The sequence below is a fragment of the Camelina sativa genome, chromosome 2 (assembly GCF_000633955.1).
Source record: "Camelina sativa cultivar DH55 chromosome 2, Cs, whole genome shotgun sequence".
Classification (NCBI taxonomy): domain Eukaryota; kingdom Viridiplantae; phylum Streptophyta; class Magnoliopsida; order Brassicales; family Brassicaceae; genus Camelina; species Camelina sativa.
This window is the reverse complement of record NC_025686.1, coordinates 9,512,439-9,523,034: the sequence shown is the minus strand read 5'-3', so window position 1 is coordinate 9,523,034 and position 10,596 is coordinate 9,512,439. Positions and strand designations below refer to the sequence as shown.

At 34.9% G+C, this 10,596-nt stretch overlaps 1 protein-coding gene across 1 annotated transcript; it reads left to right on the top strand.

Moving 5' to 3' along the window:
* LOC104750091 (F-box/LRR-repeat protein At3g59250-like) lies at positions 2,390-10,077 on the top strand. The gene is made up of 5 exons (XM_010471838.1): positions 2,390-2,563; positions 7,176-7,712; positions 7,798-7,938; positions 8,300-8,400; positions 9,876-10,077. The coding sequence occupies exons 1-5, from the start codon at positions 2,390-2,392 to the stop codon at positions 10,075-10,077; spliced, it is 1,155 nt and encodes a 384-aa protein (XP_010470140.1).

The window sequence follows — 10,596 nt, the reverse complement described above, 5'->3', positions numbered from 1 at the left end:
GCTCTGATTGTTGGCATAAGCTTGAAGATAGCTTGAGGTGCAAGCTATACTAATCCTACCGAGTTATGGAATTATGATTAGTTATATTTAGAAGTTATCTAAATATGTTAGTTTACCAGTTTAGAATAGGAAAGTTGTCAACTCTAGGGTTGAGCAATTCTTATAAATCTCAAGAGGATGTTTCATAAAGATGTGCGCCTTAGAGTTCACACAAGTGTGTGGCGTCGCCCCATCAAATACAACTGTATGATGCAACTTTCTAGTTAATGAATTCTGGACTTGGTCCCGGGGATGTAGGTTATCCGAACCCCGTTAACAAAGCTTGTATCTTCTCATACTTTAACATATAGATCTAGCCACATATAAGTCTTATGTTTGGTATCAGAGCTATGTTCGGTAGAGGTATGTTCTTGTTTTGGGCATGGTCCTGGATTTTTGACTAGAATGTGAAAATTGAAGCAGATGAGAAGAAAAGTGTTCATGATGATGTAAGGAAAGAGATAGAGAATTCTGATATTTGTGAAATTTCAGAATCCAAGTAAAGACAAAGCAAGATTCATATAAAGCTTCAGTGTCTACAAGAGAAAGAAGTGAAGAGAAGTCATCAGAAGTGACAAAGTTATTAAGAAAAATATTGTATCGCATCCGGTTCTTTGTCCATTGAGGGTGAAGACCATCTTGAATTTCAAGAAGTGATTCCTAAATGTAAATATTATTGAACCCTTCATAAATTTAAATATATGTGTTTCTAAATATATTGTTTTGTGTATTTTGGATCAATGTGTCAAATATTAGTAGATTACTCCATTAGTGAGGGATAATGATTTCATTTTTGTGCACATTCTGATATTTGGAAATCTAAACTTTTTTATGAAAGTCATCATGAAGTTCAAGGAAATCATTCCTGAATTTCATATATCCTTCCCGAATTTCCTATAATCATTTATGAAGTTCAGTCACAGTTAAGGCAAAGTGCTAACATATATATGTGAGAATGTTATACATCATACAAGTACCAAAAAGTCTAAAAATGTTTCTCAAGCATTATATATTTCTAAACAACATATATAGTAAAATTGGATAAAAGAACACAGTCTCATCTGCATATATCCAAAGCATACTTGCATCTTGTGTCATCTGCAGATACATCACGTAGCTTAGAGAAACCTTCAACAATATTTCCTATGTTAAAAATTGAACTCAGTGAATTAATTTTAGGAAAGTCTTCATGAATTCTCAACGATGCTTCCTTAATCTTCAAATGTGACTAAGAAACACATCAATACACAAGCAACAAACAATAAACATATAACAATCAAAATTATTAAATCCTAGAAATTGTATAGACATGGTAGAGGAAACATTCAATTTATTCAAAATCAAATTTACTTTTTTTACAAAAGGTAAAATAACTTTTGGTAACAAATCAATACGATCGATATGTTCTAAACAATGGAGCAAATAAATAAAACCTTTGTCACCTCCGTCATGGGATTTATCGTTGTTGAAGGTCACAAATCAGAAAACTCTCCAGATCCAACACCAACTAAATTAAATTAAAATTAGAGATTGAGATTGGGACCTCAAAGCTTGGGCTATCTCGTCTTTCTGAATCAGAGCTCAAAGATCTCTTTGGTCTTTGATTCATGCTTGGGCTCCTCTTCAATGTTGGGAACGCAATTGCTGATTTCACTTGTGGATTAAAGGTGGAACATCGTCTTCGATTGAGTTTGGAAACGACAGAGAGAGAAAAGTGAGAGAGAATACGATTATTGCAATCTCATGTTTTTGACATTATTTTAATTTTATTAATATTTTAAGAGAAATACCCTAAAATAGCACACATTTGGGTTTTTGTTCCAAAACTAGCACACACGCTGGAATGTTCCAAAACTAGCATTTCTTAATACTGAGTAATTAATAGAGAGAAATATTATTATTTCTGGGCTTTATTAATTATACAATTATTATTATTATTTCTGGGCGTTTTCTTCGCCTAATTCGTCCTCAACAATTTTCGAGAGAGACTCACCGTACTCCTCTGCTTTCGCCGAATCCATAATCGATCGGAGTATCTTCTTCTTCGTCGTAACGGTCTCCTTAACCTTAGACACCAGAACAATTTGGTTTTTTCGAATCATCATCGACTTCCACCACTTTATCGTCGGAGAAGGTTACGATAACGGCAGAAGAAGAAGAGGTGTATCGATTATAGATTTTTGGTATGTTATTACAACTATTACTCTTCTCGACATGCTCACGCTGGATTCAAGATGATATAATATTCATTTTTTGCCGATTGCATAAGTTTGCAGAGAGAGTTTGAAGCAGCTTAGTTGGGAGATGCGTATGAGAAGATTGAAACTTTGACAGCTCAATTGGAGATATGATGGATGGTAAACTTAGTACAGGGAAGAAGCTGAACGCAACGGTGAAGAGAGTTGCAGAGATGGAACATGAATTGGATCTGGTTCTTAGTTTGCTTCTATCTTCGGTGACAACGAGAGAATGTGGCTGTCCCAGTCATCATGTTTCATTTGGTTACCAAGATTGTCACTCTCAGGTACCATTTACTAGCTTGGAATTTCACCATAGAGAAATAGGAAATGTGTGTAATAATGTGGTAAAGATTATGCAAATGCATGTGTTAAGGGTCTGAAATTCTACAGTTAGATTGCGAGTGTTTGTATCTGTATATGCTCCCAATGAGAATTAGTAGATGGGAAAATTTTAGCAATGGTTTTTCTTTGATGAATCACATGTCCAAATCGTGGGTGTGTGTTGTCTCTCACTTCTCTTACTTTTAAAAAAGTTAGGTGACGAATGAGGAGGAGGAGGGCATGCCGTGTTGATATTTAGATTCGAGAGTGAGAGTGATCCTGAAGTAGAGAAGATATGTAAAAAAAAAAGAGGAAAGAAGAAGAAGATGAGAGAAACTGAAACAATATATTTTTGTGGAAGCTAAAGTTGTGTGGAAATCATCTTGGGATTAAATGAATTGTTTAGTAGAGGAAGACATTTGTTAAGAGTAAGAGAAGTTCATCGTCGTCACTGATTTTATTGTCCTCGGCTTCTTCAACTTGTAGTTTGCAGGTTTAACATTATGTACATTGGCTACTATGGCATATGCAGCACTCTGTTTTAAGAAATATAGCACGTTTAACAATTTTGTTTTTGAATGTATTATGATCATCCCACTTTGATCATGGATCTTAGTTTATGGTGTCAATTATATTTAACACTTGTAGAATCTACATCTAATGCTTATATTTGTCAAGGGTTTTAGATAGCAAATCAACATTTGGCTATATAGATGTTCGTTTCAGACATTCAGGAAGACGTTCCTGAAATTTAAGACGCATTACTAAAACTTTAGGAAGGGATTCATAAATTAGGAAGACCTTCCTAAACGGATTGTAATGTGGGTTTTTTGTTTATATTTTGATTTCAGCAAAGAACAAAGAAACGGTGCAATGTTGAAAAGACCGACCTTTTTTTTTAAAAATAATAAATAATAAATATAATATAATAAAATAAACTACAGCTAGTGGTCCCATACCCACTAGCCACCTAACCACAAACACATTCAACAGCGGAAATAACCAACCAATATTCAATAATACTCCAATAATAAAATATAACCATATTCCAACATAATCAATATCCAAACAACAGGAATCATAGAACCAGCAACCTAGCAATGTTCTAATGACCCAACTCTAGCAACCTAGCAATGCCAGACAACATAAAACCGAGTCCCTAGAACATTCTCCTCTTCATTTCCTTGATTCCACGATCACACTTTGCCTTTACCTGCACCACAAACACATATTGCAATGCATGAGTATTTTATAAACACTCAGTAAGGCAATCCTCCCATCTACTGGGCTATACACACAAGCAATAGAGTATCAATAACCAACACACAACAATCAACAAACGTCAAATAACAAACCAGGACTCAGCATCGACCGACGCCACATATGCATCGACCGATGCCAAATGGGGAAGCATCGATCGACACAGAAGCTGCATCGATCAATGCAAGTGTAACTTGCATCGACCGATACCCAATCTGCATCGACCGACGCATGCTCGACGTAACACGAAAACCCTAGAGTTTTACGCGTCGTACTCGCACTTGCATCGACCGACACAAGATATGCATCGATCGATGCAACGTCGAGCACCGTGATTTCCCCGAAGCTTCTCGCCGGATCTCCGTTCCTACAACCACAAAACTCGATCCCAAGCCACAAGAAAGCTTCCTAACGTCCATAGCATCGAACTAACAAGCCTAACATCACACAACAAGCAGATTAAAGAATCCTCTAGCTTAGATAAGCCATGGTCATGCACTTACCTTTGCCACAGAAGAATCTGAACCTTAAACAAACAAGAACAAGCCTCTAGGAAGCTCCTACAACGATCCCAGCTACAGATCTCTCCAAGAAACGCCTCAAATCTCCAGAAATCACCAGGAACTCTCAAGAACAGTTTCTCTCTTTTCGTTTCTCTCAAAAACGGCTCCACACCCACGAATGAGACAAAACTCGCATCTAAGGGTTTTCCCTAACCCAAAACGCAGTATTTGACTTAAGTCAAAACGCACAGAATTGAACATGCATCGACTGATGCACCATCTGCATCGACCGATGCACCATCTGCATCGACCGATGCAACTCCCAAACCGGGATTCCGGTTCACGGATGTTACAAATGTAAGTTGAGTATGTTATTCCAAAGTAGAAACATAGAGCTGATGATGAACAGCATGCTCCATGGCAAAGCACCCAAAACTCTTATGAGATTTAAGCAAGAACACTTTAAAGATGTAATATTTTTCAACTATTATTTTTATGAAAACCATCCTGAATTTCAAGGAGTCATTCTTGAATATTATTGAATCCTTCATGAATTTCATTTTTGTTCAGATCTTGGTAGACATCTTCATTAATAACGAGTAGGAAAGCCAAACTTTTTTTATGACAGACATCATGAAGTTAAAGGACCCTTCCTAAATTAGGTAGAATCCTTCCTGAAGTTCAATAAAAGTTAAAGTAAAGTGCTAACAGAAACATGTAACACTGTTAAAATGAAAAAACATCATACAAGTACCAAAAACAATGTTAAAAAATTTCAAACATAGTCCTATTAAATACCAACACACTCCTTAAACATATCCAAAGCATACTTGCATAGTAAAAATTGAAATCAGGGAATATAAGTTTCAGGAAAGTCTTCATAAATTCTCAACAATACTTCCTTAATTTTCAAATGTGACTAAGAAACACATCAACAAACAAGACAACTGAATTCTCTTATAAAAAAGTTGTATTTGGCCAAGGTTAATGTGTTTAACTTTCTTCAATTACTCAACAAAGCAAATATGTAGAAAATAAGAAACTTAGTACATCACATAATCAAAAAGTTGTATCCAAAGCGAAAGCTAGTTTACATATTACGTTTTCATACAAAAAAATGCAGATGAGACTACAAAACAAAAACATTGAACACAACCACATAGATTAATATTTTCTCCCATCATACGAAAACGGTAACACTTATCAAACCTTCAAGTCACTTACTAAACTAAAAATCCAAATTCTAATCAACTCAAATGTGGTTTAGATCTAACCAGATATATAGGAAACAAATAGAGAGGTGAAAAAGTTTCTTGTGGCCTTTAACATCGCTGCAAATGTAATCAATAAACTAAACAAAAGATCCTTTATCAATTTGTCATGACTTGACTCGATCATTAAACTGAACCGCGACCATAGCATGTTGAGCCAAAACACCATATGAAATGAGGAAACGACACCTCTCTTTGTTTCTCCTAATCATTTTGATATCTAAAACCTGCAACAACGGCTTCAAATTGACATCGTCGGCGTTTGTCGCTGTGATTCAAACTCACCGGCCGGCACAATTAAATGTTGATTTTTATATCCCAACAAGAAAAATAGAGAAAAGAATCGATCGACAACGACAGATCGACGATGAGAAAGGGTTAAGAAAACACAGCGGCGAGAACACGGCAACAACGACAGATCGACGATGAGAATCGATTGGCAAGAGATCTGGAATGCTTCAAGGTCTTGTGGGAGTAAGGATTCAATTGGCTCATGGCAACATTCCTTCGTCGGGCTTTAAGCTCATCTGTAGAGATAAAGATGTGATTTTAATTATAATTGTATTCATTAGAATTTTTGTGCCAGTTTTGGAATATATGAAAACATATGCTAATTGTGGAAGAAAAACTTAACATGGTGCTATTTTTGTCAATTGAGATATATAAATTTGTGCTAATTTTGGAACTTTTTAGTATGTGTGCTAATTTTGGACTAAAAACTTAAGATAGTGCTATTTTTGTCAATTGCCCATATTTAAATTTGAATTAGGTAAAAGATTTATAAAAATTAGATAAACTTTTATAATATTTGTTTACAATAATTTTTTTATGTAATTAAGTAAAATTAAAAGGGTAGATTGTCTAAATATAATTCAAAAAGGTTTAAGTTTAGATCGGCCCGTCTTTGTTGTAACTGAAACAAAATACGGCCCAAGCTTAATATTTTGTTTCTAAACAGAGATGAATGTTTTTTTGTAAACTGATACTTATTCTTCTTCGTGAACAAAAAATAAAAATAAAAACCCTACACCTCTCACAGTCAACCACTGAATCCGGCTGTTCTTATTTCTGATTTGTTAAATTGTTATTTCTCTCTAACAACTTGCTTTTATTTTTCTGTTTTTTTTGTGTGTGTGTGTGTGTGTTCGTTCTTGTTATTTCTGAAATTGTCTCAAAAAATCTTATTATTAAGGTTGTAACTGTTGAGATCTGTCACATATGAAGTCGAAAAAGATGGACGTTGATCTAATCAGAAGTCTACCAAAATATCTAATTTGCCACATATTGTCATTTCTTCCTATAAAGGTTTCTGCTTTGACTTCAGTTATATCGAAAACGTGGCGTTATCTCTTTGCTTTCACGCCAAATCTTGAGTTCAATGGCTTGGTTGTCTGAAACCTGGAATGGGTACGTTTGTTGACTTTGTGGAAAGAGTACGAGTTTGCAAGGCAACTCTACTTTAAATAATTTCTCTCTAAAGTGTGGACTTGTTGATCCGGTTATTGTCAACCGTTGGATATTAAACGTGTTGGAACGTGTAGTGTCCGATCTTGATTTACACGTTAGTTGGGGTGGACCTTCCTTCAAAAGTCTTTATGAGCGAGTCACTAGTTAGGCTGAGGATAGAATATCAAAAAGTTGATGTGGAACATGTTTTACTTCCAAAGCTTAAGACTCTCTATCTTCGTTCAGTTTTGTTAGGAAAAGCTAGTGATTACTTTAACAAGCTTATATCTGGTTGTCATGTTCTAGAGGAATTGTTTCTGATTGATGTCTACTCTGATGACGATATGTTGAACCGCTCTATGTCTTCTAAAATGCTTAAGAGATTGAAGCTATATTATAGTATTATACGTAATAAGGTTCTGAATACTGTTTCATTCGATACACCTAATCTTGTCTACTTGGAATACTCTGATTATGTTGCGGACAAGTACCCGAAAGTGAAATTTTGTTCGCTTGTTGAAGTTAGTCTCAATATTCGAATGAGCTATGGAGATTTTGATGCTAATGCTACAGAGTTTCTTATGGGATTTAACAATGTTCAGATCCTTCACTTATCTGACAACTCTGTTGAAGTATATTAATGTAACATTGTTTAATGATTCTTCAAGTTAGTGACTGCAGATGAATTGTTTGATTTGTTTTTTTTTTTTGTTTCAGGTACTTACTTATTGGTGTGAACCAATACCTGTATTCAAGAGGCTGGTTTATTTAACTATAAGCACTCTCAGTCATGGAATATGGGAATCATTCCCGGCTCTACTCAAGAACAGTCCGAATCTAGAAACACTCGTCTTCGAGGTACCAAACACATATATCCTTTACTGCATTTCTCAACACACATTTAGATTTTTGAAGGAGTTTTTTTTTTTCCTCTTTGATTCAGGGACTGCGTCACTACAATTAAATGTGAACAAGTTGATGGTTTGCCTTTGCAAACCTTCTTCTGAGGACATTCCTACTTGTTTATCATCAAGTCCGGTGAAGGTTGTAAAGATATTAAAGTTTGGTGACATTTTGTATCCTTTTGATGTTTCGATGAGGAAGCAGATTAAGCAAAGTTAAACACATTCTTGAGACAATGCCGGATCTTGAAAAAATGATAATATACTACGATGTATCATTTGATAAAGATGTGATTTATGTTTTCGAGCAACTTCAGATGCTTCCTAGAGTAGCTTCAGCTAATTGCAACATCCAAGTTATTTCTAACAGCTGCGTATCGTCTTCCTTTTTCCCAAGTGGACTCATCTCTCTTCAGGAGTAACTTTCCGATTTGTTATTATTCTCCTTCACCTTAGAAAAGACCAACACTGTTTTTGGTTCTAGTTTTTTTTTTAGCTTAAGAAACAATATAGCACTTTGGCCTCTGTTATGCCTTTCTCTTTCAGATTCTTAAGCTGCTTATAAACGCTTACTAAAAGACTGACTTTCAATGCATTCCACTTTTTTTTTTTTGTGGGTAACTTCATGTTTTCTAGAGGTTTCCAAGTTCTTGATTTCTTTGAAGGTGAGATAGATCCCTTCAATTAACTGAAGATATGATAATATAACTATAGAACACAGATCCCTTAATGTTTCTAGTCTTAAACAAATGTGATGGAAACATAGAAAATTTACCAAAACCTACGAGTTACAAACAAAGCAAAACACTAACCACACTTCTCATGAACAACGAAAAACGGATACAATTCAATCATTTAGTAGAAAACTTCTTGATCGAATCTTTTTGCATCCATCGAATCAAGATCCTAAACATTAAGATCGGTTTCTTAAAGCATGCATCTCGATTTATCTCTGCCTCTATTACTAAAACTTTAATTTTAGAAAATGTGTAATGCATTAAACAAAACTATAGAGAGTTGTTTAAAAGGCATATAAGAAAAAGATCAATATATAATTATCTTTAGGTATATTTGTGCAATGCATTAAACAACTCTATAGAGAGTTGGGAAAGTGGCTGTAACTTCCAAACCGTAAATGCAAATCGTCATCTGTTTCTTCCCGTGTCTTCATATGACTATTGTTGATTTTTCCCACAAAAGTTCATAATTTTTCTGGGTTGGTTTGCTACTCCATTGTGCTCTGCATCAAAACTGATGAAAAAGACAGATTTTTTTATATGTCTCAAAACAAAAAGTTGTGGAGAAATATCTTGAAGGCTAGATTGGAGAGTATAATTTCAGAAAGAAGATGATCTTTTTAATCTTGTAAACAGGTATGTGTGATTAACAAAGTTCATAAAGAAGATTGTGTGGTTGAAGAGATTAAAAGAGATCACAGAGGAAAAGTAGAGTTGATTGGGGAAAAAGAAAGGGACAAGGAGATATGATCTGCATCATCATGGTTTAAGTATTTGAAGATTTATTTTTGATGAAAAGGACAAGAGGTTCTCTCATTGATTATCATAAGTTCAGTCATAAGTTTTCAAAGGTAATTTGCAAGGAGATATCAAGCTCATTTGAAAATAAAATTCTACATAAAGATTTACTCTCTATGAGAAGCTGATTGGGATCTCCTTGCAAATTCCACTGTAGTCACAAAGACTAGAAAGACTAAGGTGAAGTCTCTATTGATTATGTCTCTGTGGAATGAACATGATGCTTGTGGGTATTAAAGATGGTTCAGAAGTTGAATCTTGTTTAACATAAGCATCGAAGAATGAAGGCGATGAAGATAGTGTTCAACGACATCAAAAGGGGAATCAATAAAACTTGAAATAAAATTTGATTTTGTAGAGATATAAGAGAATGTGTGGAGAATGGGCAAGTGGAAGTCGAGCATGTTCCCGAAAATGAGCAAAATGTGGATATCTTGACTCTTGAACTCAGACGAAACAAGTTTAAAGAAATGAGGGATCTCATTGGCATGAGAGTTTTGGAAGAAAAGGAGTTTAAGCTTAAGAGGGAGAATGTTGACATAAGCTTGAAGATAGTTTGAGGTGCAAGTTATACTAATCCTACTGAGTTATGAAATTAGAATTAGTTCTATTTAGGAGTTATCTAAATATGTTAGTTTAACGGTTTAGAATTAGAAAGTTGTCAACTCTAGGGTTGAACAGTTCTTATAAATATCAAGAGGGTATTTCATAAAGATGTGCGCACCTTAGGATTCACACAAGGTGTGTGGCGTCGCCCCATTAGATACAATTGTATGATGCAACTTTTCTAGTTAATGAATTCTCGACTTGGTCTCGGAGACGTAGGTTATCCGAACCCATTATGTCTTATCATATTTTAACATATAGATCTAGTCACATATAATTAAGTCTTATACAGATGGTTCTCAATGGCAGACAATCTTTTGATCGGCCTTGTCCAAAATTTCGAGGAATCTTTTCACATTTGACTGAAGAACTTTGCTAATAACCTGGATTTGTGTTGTAAGCCTCTAGGTTCTTGCGTTGATCGGGAAGAAAAAAAAGAAGAAGAAATGATCTCGCTAGGGAAGATGGGTGCA

Excerpts from the sequence above, each read along its gene's own strand:
- LOC104750091 (XM_010471838.1), top strand. The coding sequence starts at position 2,390 with ATGGATGGTAAACTTAGTACAGGGAAGAAGCTGAACGCAACGGTGAAG. Across the intron at positions 7,939-8,299 it reads TAGAAACACTCGTCTTCGAG|ATGCTTCCTAGAGTAGCTTC; the intron begins GTACCAAACACA and ends GAGCAACTTCAG. Across the intron at positions 8,401-9,875 it reads GGACTCATCTCTCTTCAGGA|AGATATAAGAGAATGTGTGG; the intron begins GTAACTTTCCGA and ends TTGATTTTGTAG.